We start from the raw sequence: 14,437 nt of genomic DNA, 5'->3' as shown, positions 1-14,437 counted from the left end.
GGTTCAGGTTTGGGTTAAGGGCACAAACGAGCACAAGATTGAACCTGACAGCTGTAGAGACAAGGCCCTCACACACACACGCACACACACACACGTTTGTTTAAACAAATCAGCCAGACATTTACATTTCATATACCCTACACACACACACACACACACTGGGACCGCAAATACTTTTGGCCATACAATAAATCAAATGAGAAAACTGACAAAAGGAAAAAAGGTGCATTTAGATGAAATGACATTTTTGGCCAATGTGGCTGACAGTTTTTGTTTGGCACTCGAGGAAATGTTTAATCGTGCGAGGGTCCATTCTACAGTTGATTACATACACAGCAATGCCGTCCATTTTAATGAAACCTTGAATAATATAGACATTGATTTCCAACTGAAATTGAGCTGGCATTTAATGTGTAAGGGTGTAAAATGGGAACAAGTAGAGTCTATAGTCCATCAGAGAACTATTTGCATAACGAATGAATAGAGGCTCGTAAGGTTATGTGGAGTCAAGCAAAGGTGATTAACAGTTAATTGTTGAGTTGAGTTAGATACTATTAATTTCCTCTATAGACTGTTTAGATATATGGGGGAGTATAACACAATATGAAACTCAAACATCAGCTTTAATATTCTGTTAAGTGCTAACTGTAAATGTCCTTATAGCTATGGCTGAATTCTTTAACTTAGCAATTCGTCTACTTTTCCAGTTTAACTTAGGATTCTAGAACTAAATTAGTAAAATGGAGATTTACGTATCTCCAAAGAAATTTAAAATTTAAAAATTGTTCACAATATAATAAGAATCCGATTTACAGATGAAGTAAATCTCAGATAATATATAGGAAATCCATTAGCCTATGCGAGAGCTGTTTGATGAGTGACAGCTTGAGCATAAGAGACTTCCACTTCCACGTTCTTGGGTATTATTGAATTGATCCACTCCTAACGTATTCCCATTCCCACAGTAAAAAACTCAAGTCCCTTCCCAGCCTCTCTCCATCAACTGACAATCGACAACTTTCTCAATTGTCATGCATAAAAGTCAGCTACTAATTGGCTTAAAGGAGTAGCTTGTCCATAAAATTAACATGCTAACAACTAACATATTGGCTGCTTAAGACACTTTCTGGCCAAGTGTACACTTGAGTTAACTGAAAACGAAGACAAAGAACAAGGAAGCAACATAAAATGGAGGCGAAGAAAATTGGTTGTTGGGGCTAACCCAAAAGACCAAAAACAAAAAGCAAAAAAAAAAAAAAAAAGAAAACAGGCAACAAACAATTGACCTACAACAACAACAACCACACACACACACTTACACACACAGCCTTGAGTATGTGTAAAGTTTTGAAACAGTTTTGGGAAATGCGTTGACCAGCGAAAATTTGTCACGTTTCTCTGTAGTGGAAAATTAAGATTTTTAGCCCCAACTTTTCCGTGCTCTTTGGGAAACTTCTTTGCGGATTTTCACTTCTTTTGGCTTGTTAGTCATTGGATTCTGCTTCTTTTTTTTTTTTTGGCGGGATTTTTATTGGATTTCTGTAGAGATTCGTGTAGTCAATCAGTTGTTTCGCAAAGCAAATTAGATTCGACTTTTTATTTTAGTTCAAATTGATGTTGATTTTTGTGTGTTTCAGCCGTTTCTAGCTCTTTTGGCTTTAAAACTGACTGCAAATCTCAGACGCTACAAAATACACTCGTAATTCACACATTGGCAGCCAGTCGAGTCTGTAAGAGGTCCCCCGCGCTCGCACGCGGACCAATTGAGTCTCAGTAACACATAAGGGATTCGTTTCTTCTCTTTTGCTTCTTCTTCTACTTCTTCTTATTCTTGTGTTTACCCCCTTTGCGTATACCCTGTGTTCATGTTGCTGGGGTATGTTCAGTAAATAAAAAGATCTTAGCAAATATTTAACTATAATTTAAAAAAAATAAATAAAATAAATAAAATTGAATATTCTTTAAAACATTGACATACATTGTATTTACTAATAAATCAAAATATTACTCTAATTCATTTAACTGATTTATAAAAATTTTTGCTCGTTTATTTTAATTAAATAATATTTGTTATTATTATTATTTAAATTTTATTTCATTTTGTTTTTATATTATTTTAAAACATTATTTATTAAAAATATTCTTTAGTTCATTTAACTGATCTAAAATATATTATTGTTTGCTTATTTTAATTAAATATTTTTTATTTCACCTTATTTTTATTTATTTTATTTTATTGTCTGACTATTTTAATTTATTTTATTTCCTTTTTATTTGTTTGTATTTTTATTTACTTTTTATTTTATTATTCTTTTTTATTTTTAAATTATTATTTTATTTTTATGTATTTTATTTATGTTATTTTTATTTCTATATATCTATTTTTTTTTTTATAAAGTTAAAATATATTTTAAAATATATATATATATATATTTTTTTTTACTTGATTCATCTCTAACAATTGTCAAGCTACATATCAATAAATGTTGGTATATTTATTTTGGTATATTTTGGCTAGATTACCGGGTATTTCCAAGTCACGCCTACCTCACACTCTCACACATTCGATGTATTTTCTTTGTCAGGAAACGCAGCCAAGTGTTAGCCGACATTTACACGCTGCTTTTGTTGCAGCTGCTGCTGTTGTTGTTGTTGTTGTATTTACTGTTACCAGTGCTGCTACTGCTCCTGCTGCTGCTCCTGCCGCTGTTACTGTGCTGCTTCCGTTAGGAACTGCTTCATTTTTTGTTGCCTGTGTCTTAAAAGGCGAAACCAAAGGCAACGCAGAGCTTGAAAAGCAATGGCTTCTAGGCGAGCTTGCCTCTGGTATTGCTGCTGTTGCTGTTGCTATTGCTGCTGCTGCTGCTGCTACTGCTACTGCTGCCTCTGCTGGCTGCCGTCTGGCTGGTGCTACGTGGGTCGCAGTGGTGCGCGCACTTTCGCACTTTTACGCTCTCGTGGGCCTCGAGTGTGGATTGGCGTTCGCTACACTAACAAAAGTTTATCGCTTTGTTTCCGTTTCCGTTACGCTGCCGTTACGTATACGCCAAGCTAGCTGCCTGGATGGCTGGCTGACTGGCTGGCTGGCTGACTGGGGTGGGTAGTTCTTCAGCTGGTCGACTGAATGTCGCTGCTCCCTAAAGCGTAACCTCCAGACGCTCATAAGATGTAATTTCAGCGCTTTGTGCGAGCTGTGAGACGGAGACGCTGGCTGCCGGCAGGCGGTGTAGATTTTTCACCTAAGTTAGCTTTTGGCTGAAGCCAAAGTTTTTCCACAGAACATTTGATTTTATTTATTTATTTCGATTTGTGCGCGCTTTTCTTTGGGCCAACTTGCTGTGCTTCGTCGCTGGCTGTGGCTTGCTGCATTTTTGGCCTACGTAACAATTTCCTTCCTACGCTTATGCCATCGGCAATTGCTGCTGCTGCGTGTACCTACGCCTCTACGCCACTACCGCACCGTTCGCCCACGCCCTGCTAATGTGCATTTCATTTTCCGTTTTGCCAGTGCCACTCAATTCGTTGGCCATTTCTGGCTTGTCTTCTGCCCAGGCCAGTCAACAGCTCGTGTGTGTTGTGTATATGACATATATTGTTTTTGGCAAAAAGATTTCGTTCTGCTCGTTCCACCTTCTCTTCTTTTTTCTCATCTTGTATTTTTTTTGGTTCCCCTGGCGCCGCAGGAGCCACTTAATTTCCAACTTACATTCCAATCACGTGCATATCTATGCCAATCTTTATTTTGCTTTTGCAACTTTTAAGCTCGTTTCCCGTTTACACGCCCACAATGCGCTGTCTATTATTCCCATACACACACACAACTATAAACGATTGTATGTGTGTGTGTGCGTGTGTGGCTTTTTTGCACATCATATTTATGCGCTTGCCAATAAGGGTATTATAATTTGCTCATGAATTGTGTGACAGCTGTGAGCGCCCCTTGTAGTTGGACTAGTTGTTTGGCCTTTTAATGCGGAATGTTCTATGCGAACTAAGCTCGCTTGGGTGCTGGCTGGCTGAGACTTGCTGTGACAGCTAGTTTTAGTGGCAACATGAATATATATTTGAAATCAATAGTTCTGTTGACTGCATCAATAGTTAGGTTAGGTTGAATTTTCAGTAACCATATAAGAAAGTTTTTTGTTTGTTATTTTGTGTATCTTGTGTTGATTCCTAGCTATATTTATGATTTTGTTGATAATCGGACTATTATATTGTATATTATATCCTATATTATTATTTCATATAGAACTGCAAGCGCATTTAGAGTTCGTATTTTCAAAGTTTCTACCCATTCATATTTATATTTGTTTTGCTGATGTATATACATATATGTACGTATATATCTATACCTATATATAAGTTATGTTTTCCTTTTTTGGCTTTGAAGCCCTATTAGCACGGCGTACGTGAAGCATGTCTATTATAATATCTACCACTTTTTCAACTTGTTATCTGTTTTTATACGATTTTTTCTTCGCTGTGGCATATGTCCGTATTTCTATTTATATGTATAGGTCTTGCTGCTGTGGGCATCTCTGCCAAATGCTGAGTTGGCTTCGCCCAGAGTAAGCTAGTTGGCACTGACACCGATACTTTCTGCTTCATTCAGATGCTACTGCTCGTTTGGCTGCGGTCACAATCGTAATTTCAGCGCTGGCTTCGCCTGCAGCTGACACCTAAACTGTGGCCAAAGCATAAATCCTGCTTGAATCGAGCTCGTTGCGTTGCAGCACACTTTTCTTAGCCTCTCTCCCTCTCTCTCTCTCTCTCTGTCTGTCTGTCGCCCATTGATTTGGCGCTGAAAATCCAAACACGTCGAAAGGGGGCGGCAAACTGTCCAAAAGTTATGAGGCCAACGCGTGCAGGGTATTAAAACACGTGGCAAAAGCATTTCGCTATATATCTATATGTATAAATATACATTTATATACATTTATATAACATCTTATGACATTAATTAGCGCAAAAAGTTGCAACGTCTTGGCAGCAGCAGCAGCAGCAGCAGCGGCAGCGGCAGCGGCAGCGAGAACGTGGCGTATACGTGATCTCGTGTAACGCATTAAGCCTGGGCGCATGCAACTTTTTGATTGCCCTCATTTGTCAAAATGGCGCGTGCGCTGCTCATTTGCATTTGCATTTGCGTTTGCCCCTCCGCCCCTGCTCCCAGCTGGGAGCTATTCAGCCCTGGGGCTGTTGATTTTTGCCTTTTGATTTGGCACACATTACTGCATTCAATATTATCGCAGCTTTAATTAATTGCAACAGCAGCAGCGGCAGCAGCAGCAGCAGCTGTAACAACTGCTGCAATCCATGTCGCAGCTTTACAAAAAAAAAAAAAAAAAAAAAAAAAAAAAAAAAAGAAGTAAGTTTTTCTCTGAAAGGGCGTACTTGACTAGAATATGCCTAGACTCTATGGTAAAAAGAAAAGCGCAGTTAGATATGAAAGCCGAAGTTTCTTTTGATACTCCTCTTCGTTCCATGTGCAGACTTAAAAGAGCCCAACTTAAACACCTGCTTCCCTTGCGAAATTCTTTCATTTATCTATAGCTCATAGCTCATAGTCTCATTTCATATACATACATACATTGTTTCATCTCACACTAGTCTACACTCACATCTTTTATAACATTTTTTTATATCACTTTTTAATATCATCGTTAAGTCTTCAAGATAATATAAATATTTTCATTGAATTTATATTTATATATATATTATATTTTTAAATTATATTATATTATATATTATTTGCGATCTGGTATAATGTCAACAATAAGATGGCTTGAGCTTCAGTAAGGTCAATCCATATTTACATTATATGAGCTCTTCTTCTTATGGAAATGAAACCTACAAATGGTCAGTAAAAGTCTTATGAACAAAATATTTATTATTTCAAGTCTGAGCTCAAAAGTGCATTATATTGGGTATATATTGAGAGTAAGAGTGAGTGCGAGAGTGAGAAGAACTATGGAGTCAAATGGATAGTTGGACTTAATTAAAATGCCATCAATCTGCTTTTTAAAATTTTTCTAAAATTATTTCTAAGGAAATAAAATATCGAAAATAATGAAAAATATATAATCTATTCCCTTTAGCTTAATATTAACACATTTTGCCTTAGCTATTCTATTCTATGCTAGCTATTTTATGGCATGTATTGACATTTCTAAAATGAGTTGTATCCAAAATGGGAAAAATTGATAATCTAGTAATTATTGACAAAAATATACAAAAGACATTTGAAGATCTTGAGTCTTTATGATCTAAGACTCACCAAAGATCAAAATAGAAGACTGATTTTGATCAATCTTCTTCTTCTGGGAAATCAATATACCCTCATGGTCCATTATTCAATGGGTATTGGAAAAAATTAATAAATCGCTTCAAATTAAGTTGAAATGCAAACAGAGTCTGAAATGCAAAGACCCCAGAGGCGTGGCAATGTGGCATGCGGCATGCGGCATGTGGCATTCGCGGTTACGCTCCACATTCGACATTGATAATGGCTTAAATATAACGACAAACAGCAAAACGTCAACGGCAGCAACAACAACAACAACAACAACTGCCTTTGGCATTGCCCGACCAGTTGAGTCCTGGCACTTAATCCATTATGCAATCGCTGCCATTATCACTTCTGTAATATATATTTATTATACGAATGCAAAAAACTGCATTGAGCAGAGCGGAAAAACAGCGCCTGAGCTGCTCTCAGCTCGAACAGCAACAATAACAACAACAAGAATTGCAGCGCTGACAGCGACAATGCGCAGATAAAATGTCTGCTTATAACGTGTATTATATCGGTTATTATAGATGGCCCGAAGGCTTTTCTTTATTTTTGCTGAGCTGGCATTGCATGTGAGAGTATATCAATGTGTATTTGGGTTATAGAAGAAGCACTATATATACATATGTATATATTTATATATAAATATATAGAGTGCAATGAGTAAAATATTTATGTTGCCAACATTTTGTATAATTTTTGTTAAAAATGTTACTGGAGAAGGAAAAAAAAATTGCAACAACAACAAAATATACACCTAGTGGGGCCTGCCACGCCCTCTTGCGCTGTTACATACATTTCGAAAGAAAACATACCCCTAGTCCCCATTTACAATGGTTTAAAAAGCTATAGAAATGCACACAGCCCACACCAGAAGACAGACGAAAGCTGAGTGATACAACACCTGTTTTTAATGCGCGCCATTGGCGTTCATTCGAATGCAGAGTTCAGAAAATACAGTATTTAATGATCTGGCAAATAGGACAGCTTCTCGCTCAGCTCCATTTGGGTCTTGATCATGCTGGACAGTGTAATGCTCATGAGCATATTGCGAACATTCGCATTGAACATGGCACGAAAGCTGTCCGCGTCCAGCAGCGGCACCGATGTCAGCGCATCGTGCAGGGCACGCCCAATGCTATTGTCCGGCCGGCGTTTGCGTGTCAGCACATCGTTGATGTAGCGCATCACCAGATCCAGCTTCTGCTCCAGCTCCCGTGTGGCCTCCATCACGTGCACCAGCTCCGGCAGCATGCGGCCCAGCTGCTTGGTGGGATGCAGCGCCTGCTTCTGCATGAGACGCAGAGCCACCGCCTCATCGCCCTCGGCGTTGACTTTGAGCAGCGGCAAGAGCGTGAATAGCAGGCCGCGAGTGCCGCCCGGCACGCCCATCGTGACGGCGCAATAGAGGCGTGTGGTCAGACGACCGCCTCTCAGCGATGTATCCACCAGCAGATGCAGCGGCTGCATATCCCCGCACTCCCGCGAGTAGTAGCCGTGCAGCGCTGCAGCCGAACGGGAGAGCGTCTTCCCGGTGCAGTACCAGCCGATGATCTTCTCCTGCGGATAGGTGACCTGATTCAGCTCGAACATCTCGCTGGCGTACTGGGTGTCCAGCTTGAACTGCTCCATGTCGCCAATCTGCTGCTCCTTGTGCTGCACCGTGTAGCTGTTGGTGATCTCGATGATGTCGTTGCATCTGTCGCGACGTCCCAGCAGCGTGCCCACGGCCATCTTGGCCGTCTTCGGGCGGCGCTCATAAGCGGCAATAATCTGGAAGAGCACCAGCGGCTGCAGGCGCACTCGAGTCTGCAATCTATAGTTCGAGATCGACATGATGACACTGACTATTTTCTATTCTTTTACGTTTCTAAAAAAAAAAAATTGAAAATATCACGAGGAAATTGCTCGAAAAAGCTGCGTGAACTTGGCTGCTGACGGAATTTAAAAAGGCACCAGTGTTGTGTAAGGCTATATTATCGAAAAGTGCTGCAAAAGCTCGCTCGAAGTTTGTCGAAATGTTAAGGCAATGTTAATTTTTTAAATGAGAAAGACTTTTAAGGCCAAATAATGCGAATTTTTAAATGGGTAACCAGTGTTGTGTAAACAGTGCTGTAAAATGTGCAAATGTGATGTAAAGCTTGACATTTATCGTAAAGGCTTAGCAGTCGACCAAGAAAAGAACATAGAATAAGTATCCTAAATAGAATAGTTTTTGCTTTGCACAAAAATAGTGATCAGTGTTGTAAAATGTATGTTTCTGGCAAACTTTAAATAGATCCAGCTCAAACTTTAGCTTAAATAAATATTGAAATACTCGAGAAATTCAAGTTAAGCTTAAATAAAAACTCAATTTTAGTTTTCATGTAGCAAGATCATTGTTGCCAGTGTTGTAAAATGCATTTGAATTGCAGTGCGGCTTATAAAAGCAGCTGAGATAAAGATCATAATATTTAAATAAATTTAAATTAATCAATTGACTGCTCTTAAGCTAGGTATGCTGACCGTTTTAATCATATCAATTAGCATCCTGGTGCAACAAGCGAGTGTCATAGCAATGAGCTTAATGCAAGCCTTTAAGCCAATTACAGCTTGCAAATTTCCTGAATTTACTCAATTTAAATGGAAATTTGTTCATTTTTCTCATGGAAAATCATTTTTGATTCCTTCAACATTTAGTTAGCTAAAAATTGGTTGATTAATGTGATATGCATTTGCCTTCTGGCACACTTGAGCGGAGGCCACACGCCTTGCTGAGCACAAAATATTTGCAAAAATATGAATTCGGAAGCTCCATTTGCACTAATAAATATCGATTAGGCCCCAGTGGCATGACACCTTCAATGAAAAGTGCTTGATAGTGTCAGAGAAAGTTCCATGTGTCGATGCTTTGTTCGCTTGTCATTGTCACTGAAATTTGGTTACTAACAAGCATATCCTTTATGGCCCCATACGAATGCATGTATGTATGTGTGCGTGTCCTGCCAACTTCCATTTCCATTTCCACTTGAACGAACGACCTTATGCGCTTGACCGCCTGTAACCGGGTTTGCATATGCACATATGGAAATGCCATCAGAGTGATAGAGAGAGAGAGAGAAAAAAAGTCCAGAGAATTAGGAAATTCCTAGGCAAACACTTTGATTTTGAAAAGGCGCAAAAAATAGAATGCGGCCAGGCCAAAGTTTTCAATTTATAATCAAAACAAGTGAGGCAAGGACACCGGCCAGGACACTGGCTGATTAGTACGCTGACCCGAGCAAAACTTTTGCCGGGGCCTTGGCATTCATCCATTCATTCAATCATCATCATGTAAATAGTCAGGGGGGAAAAAACGGAAAAGAAAATAAAAACACGAAGAGGATATTTTGAAAGGTGCGCCAAATCCTTTTTACGTATTCAGCAAACAGCGTTAACAACAAAAAAAGTTGTCCTCGACATCGTCCTTTCATGGCTAAATGCGTTTTTCTTGGCGACTGAGATGCGATAGTGTGTGTGTGTGGGTGTGTGGGTGTGTGTGTGAAAGGATAAGGTATCCCAGCATTTTTATGATTACGCTCACAGGAGATTTCAGACTACCTCTATCACTCCACCCACCTCTCTCTCTCTCTCTCTCTCCCCCGCTCTCCATCTCACTCTTTCCGTCGTCCTGTTGACGCCTCTGAATGATGGCCCATAATGCAGACACGCGCAGCGCCTCAAATAGCGCGTCCCAACAAACATCCTTTGAGTTATGACTGGCACAATTTCTCTTCAGCTTTATCAGCTAGACAAGTGTGTGGGTGTGTGCTCATGTGTGTGAGTGTGCATGTGTGAGTGTGCATGTGTGTGCTTGTGTGTGCCCTGTGTTCTCTAAATTAGTTTCAGTTTAAGCTTGGACGTCCTCTGTCCTTTGTTGCCATAGGCCATAGGCGTCGCCCAGACACGTTCGCTGATTAGCCACTAGCTCATTATTTAGCGGTTAGTTTAGCCGTTTTTTCTTCGTCTCTTTTAGCCGTGACTCAGCTCATTGCATTAGTCATGTTAATTAAGCGTGGAGCCAGCCGCTTATCATTATGTATGAGCCAGGCAACAATTAAGCACATTAGAGACGCCCAACTTGTGCTTGAATCTATATTAAATTGCATTTTAAATTTATTTTGGGTGTTTTCTTTTTTTCCTTTTTTTTTGCCAAGAAGAAGCAGCAGAACTGGTAGCAGAAACAGGACCAGAGCGGAACGAGTCGGAGCTTCATCATTTTTGGCTGTAAAAAGTATGCTACACTTGGCCCAGCGGCAGTTAGTTTGCTTGTACAGTAAACACTGCCACAGCGAGAACAGCAAGCAGCAGTGCCTCACACACACACACTCACACAGGTACATCTAGATAAAATAAAAGACAGGTGCGGATGCGGGTGCCTAGCTGAAGTGTAGAGACAGAGTGAGAAATGCTTTGCTTTTTTTACTGCTGCACAATGTGAGGCATTATGAATACGATATTGCGAATGTAACATTTGAGTAAGTAGTAGTAAGTATAGTAGTACTAAAATGCTTAAGCTTCATTCATTAGCGAGCTTAAGCTATATGCTCGAGCTGCTGGTTTTTCTATAGATTTACATATATGCAAAATTTTAGTACTATTATATCTACTATGCTATACTACTAAGCTGCTTTAAATTATACTACTATACTGTTTCATGACATACGAGTAGTAGTATACTAAACTACTTTACTGTAATATACTATACTACTATATCACATTGTCATAGAAAAGTTGTACTGAAATTTTAGATCTTCTATGAGAAACTGCATTGTTCTAAAACATATTAACTCCAAACTGAGCAATAAATAATATCGAGGCGAGTTTACCAATTTGATTAACTCTTATCAATATTCAACCGCTAGATCTTATAACTTGCATAGTACCATTGACTTACACTTTTAGTTCTTGTATGAAAAACATTTATATTTATACATAAATAAATTCCCAACTAAGTATGTAGCGGAATTATAATATATTTAACTACTAAATCAAATCTTATCAATATCGGATTATTATGTATTATACAGCTGCCATAGAATAGATGCCAGATAATTTTAGATCTTTAATGGAAAGACTTGATGAGCATAATTATGTTGTTATAATCATAACTAAACTAAAACTAACTAATCTAAAAAGATGAATACCTTTTTTATCAGCTCATGCACAGATTTATTTAATCCGTTATTAATGCCAGTCATATAGCTAATATAGCGATAAATAGCCAAAAATTTAGTTCTACTATGAAAACCTTTTCATTTTGATGATCTAAAAATCTTTTTAAATCATCAATATATTGTAACTGAAACTAAAACTTAAAAAAAACTTTTCTAATCGAGCAAACTCAAATGAAATCGAGCTACTATATCATCTGACTCACTTAAGCACTCTTAGCATTCTCTCTCTCTCTCTCTTCCTGTCTCTGTAAGAGCATTCCATATTCGTTTTATAATAGCTCTGGCCATTCATTTCACGTAATTTTGCGCATACATAAAGGCAGCTGGAGGACAGTGTTCGCACATACATACATATACTACCACTACATGCGCAGCGCTATCAAGACAGCAAACAAAACCAATGCAAAGGAGCATAATACAAGGCAGCAGGAGTAGCAGCAGCAGCCAGGTCCTGGTCCTGGTCCTGGTCGTTTTCTGGCCTGGCTGGGGCCAGGCGCAGCCAAGCAAATGCGAGCGTGTTAACAGTCAGCAGCTCTTGAGCCAAAGGCGAAAAAGGTATGTGCGAACATTTTTCATGTGAATCTGCAGCGGCGACTATCATCGAGCTAAATCGTGGCAGCACAGAGATAGATAGAGAGAGAGAGAGAGAGAGAGAGAGAGTGAGGGAGAGGTAGAGGTAGAGGTAGAGGGAGTGCCAGTTGGCTTAGACCTATTTGGGCCAAGTTGGCAAAAGCTTTGGTGTCCGTTAAAACGCGTGCCGTCCAGATAAGTTTCCATTTGCCTGTCACAATTCCCGCTGCCAACAATGTCGCTGCCCAACTGTTGACAAATGCCCACGGGGCCAACTTACCGACACGCCCCTGACCACGCCTACGCCCACTCGGGGTCAGCATATCCGGCGCGTATTCATTTATGTGGTAATGACAGCGGAATTTAAAGGGCCAGCTTTAAACTGTTTTTAGCTGATGTTTCGATGCGAAAATTGAGTGAATCTATCGAGCTCTATCTCACTCTGACTCTATCTCCCTCCCTCTCCCTCTCTCTCCCTCTCTCTCTTTTACTCTGCGTATGTGTGTTGTCTTTTAATTAAATGCAATAGTTTTCATCGCTTTGTGCTTTTTTTGATCGATTGAGTGAACGTTGCCAGATCGAGTAAAGTTTTTCAATATGCCTGCTCAGAGGGTTGATTGGTTAGAGTCCAGCTATAACGACGGTAAAGAAAGCGCCGGTATACCCGGAAGAAGCTATAACTGTATAAGTTTGCTCATAGAAGTTTGTCTTGGGGCCAGAATTTTCGTCGGAATAACCTTACGGGCGCTAAAAGCGGAGTCGTTATAACCGGATTCTACTGTAGTGAAAAGAGAGTTCTTTTCTTGAATTATAACGACAAGTATGTAGCTGTAGATGTAAATATAAAATTGGAATTAAACAGCTCGATGATGATATTAATATAATATAATATTATATATTTCCTGAAAATGTTTAGTCATATTTAAAGATTCAAGTAAAGTTTTGGAAATAGTTTATAATATTTTGAGAACTTGTCTTATTTTCCTAAAATGTTTAGGTAAATGTAAAGGTTTTCGTTTAATCAGAATGAGCATTAGACAGTCAGTTATACCCCGCTCAATATATTTCAAATGCTTACACAAATTTTTAGTTAAAATCTTTAAGTAAAACAAATATTTCTGGAGCATTTCATATTTCATTTGTCAATTGCTATGCTAATGAGTATTTGTACAGTCGGTTATAGCCGCTTGAAATATCCTAGCTGGGGGTTTTTTGTTACAAAACTAAACTAGTTCATGAACTGTTTTAAGAGCAGTTGCTGCCGCCCCTCCCGCTGTCTCCCCGGCCGCCCTGATGCCTGTCTTGCCTGCGTTGCCTGTCTGCCTGCCTGCCTGTGTGCTGACCCGCATTGACATTGCCATTTAGTTGGCCAAGAGCCACGCCCACACACAGAGAGAGAGGGCCACCCACTCATAATTTAGTGCTCGCTGTTGAGTTTCAGTTTCGTGAAAGCTGCTTTACCTATTTAGCATAATTTTTGTTATACACTCAGTTGATGCTGCTGCTGCTGCTGACGTGAATGTTGCTGACGTTCAATGTTGCAGCAGTGGTAGCAGCAACAGCTGCTCGTGTCCTTTGGCCTGTGGCACAATTTTTGGCCACTTTTGTGCGCTGGCTCTTTGGACATTAGCTCGACTGTTTAACATTTTACGTGCAGGTGAAGAGCTGCAGCAGGAGAAGCAGGAGCCGCTTTTGCATGCCAAATTTGTGAATAGAAATGGTAATACACCCACACCCACACACACACACACCCACACACATACATACAGAGATTTTGTTGGCTGCTGTTGACACAGTTAAAGTCGGGCCATTTATTATGCGAATTTATTGCGGCCTGACAAAATGCAGTTGCAGTTGGCCTAAAGTTACTCTTCTTCTTCTGCTTCTTCTTCTTTTTTTTTGGCTCACAAAATGTCTTGATAACTTAATTAAGGTGGGCGAAGGGGGGAGGGGGAGAGAGATGAGGAGGGAGAGGGCGAGGGTAATGTGTGTGAATGCGTGCGTGTGTGTGTGGCAAAGTTAGCCTGCTATACACACACGCTCTCCCCCCTCTCTTTCCCTTTCCCTCTCTCCCTCTCTCTCTCTCTCTCTCTCTCTCTCTCACACGCAATGCAATTTCGCACTCGCGTAAATTAACAAATAAGCGACATGAGAATTTGTATATATGTATATGTGTGTGTGTGTGCAAGCATGCATATGCGTGCATGTGTGTGTGTGTGTGCGTGGCAAATGTCCGCCACTAGCGTTCAAAGTTTACCTTTGGTTTTTGGTGCAAATTTGATTTGGTTTTGCGCCTCTGAGGAAACTTTAACTTGCATTTAGCTGCCTGCCGACCTGCCTAACAGCCTGACAGCCGGATTTTGGCTGAGTGTGTGTGTGTGTG

At 39.8% G+C, this 14,437-nt stretch overlaps 2 protein-coding genes across 2 annotated transcripts in view; both read right to left on the bottom strand.

Annotated features, from left to right (window-relative positions):
• Positions 1–14,437, bottom strand: part of LOC6578558 (serine-rich adhesin for platelets) — a 50,322-nt gene that overhangs the window by 13,979 nt on the left and 21,906 nt on the right. The window lies entirely within an intron of this gene.
• Positions 7,179–8,323, bottom strand: LOC6578557 (eukaryotic translation initiation factor 3 subunit F-2). The gene has a single exon (XM_002004431.4). The coding sequence runs from the start codon at positions 8,123–8,125 to the stop codon at positions 7,253–7,255; it is 873 nt and encodes a 290-aa protein (XP_002004467.1). The 5' UTR covers positions 8,126–8,323; the 3' UTR covers positions 7,179–7,252.

Source organism: Drosophila mojavensis, unplaced genomic scaffold (assembly GCF_018153725.1).
Source record: "Drosophila mojavensis isolate 15081-1352.22 unplaced genomic scaffold, ASM1815372v1 contig_80, whole genome shotgun sequence".
NCBI lineage: Eukaryota > Metazoa > Arthropoda > Insecta > Diptera > Drosophilidae > Drosophila > Drosophila mojavensis.
This window is presented reverse-complemented; position numbering and strand designations above follow the sequence as displayed.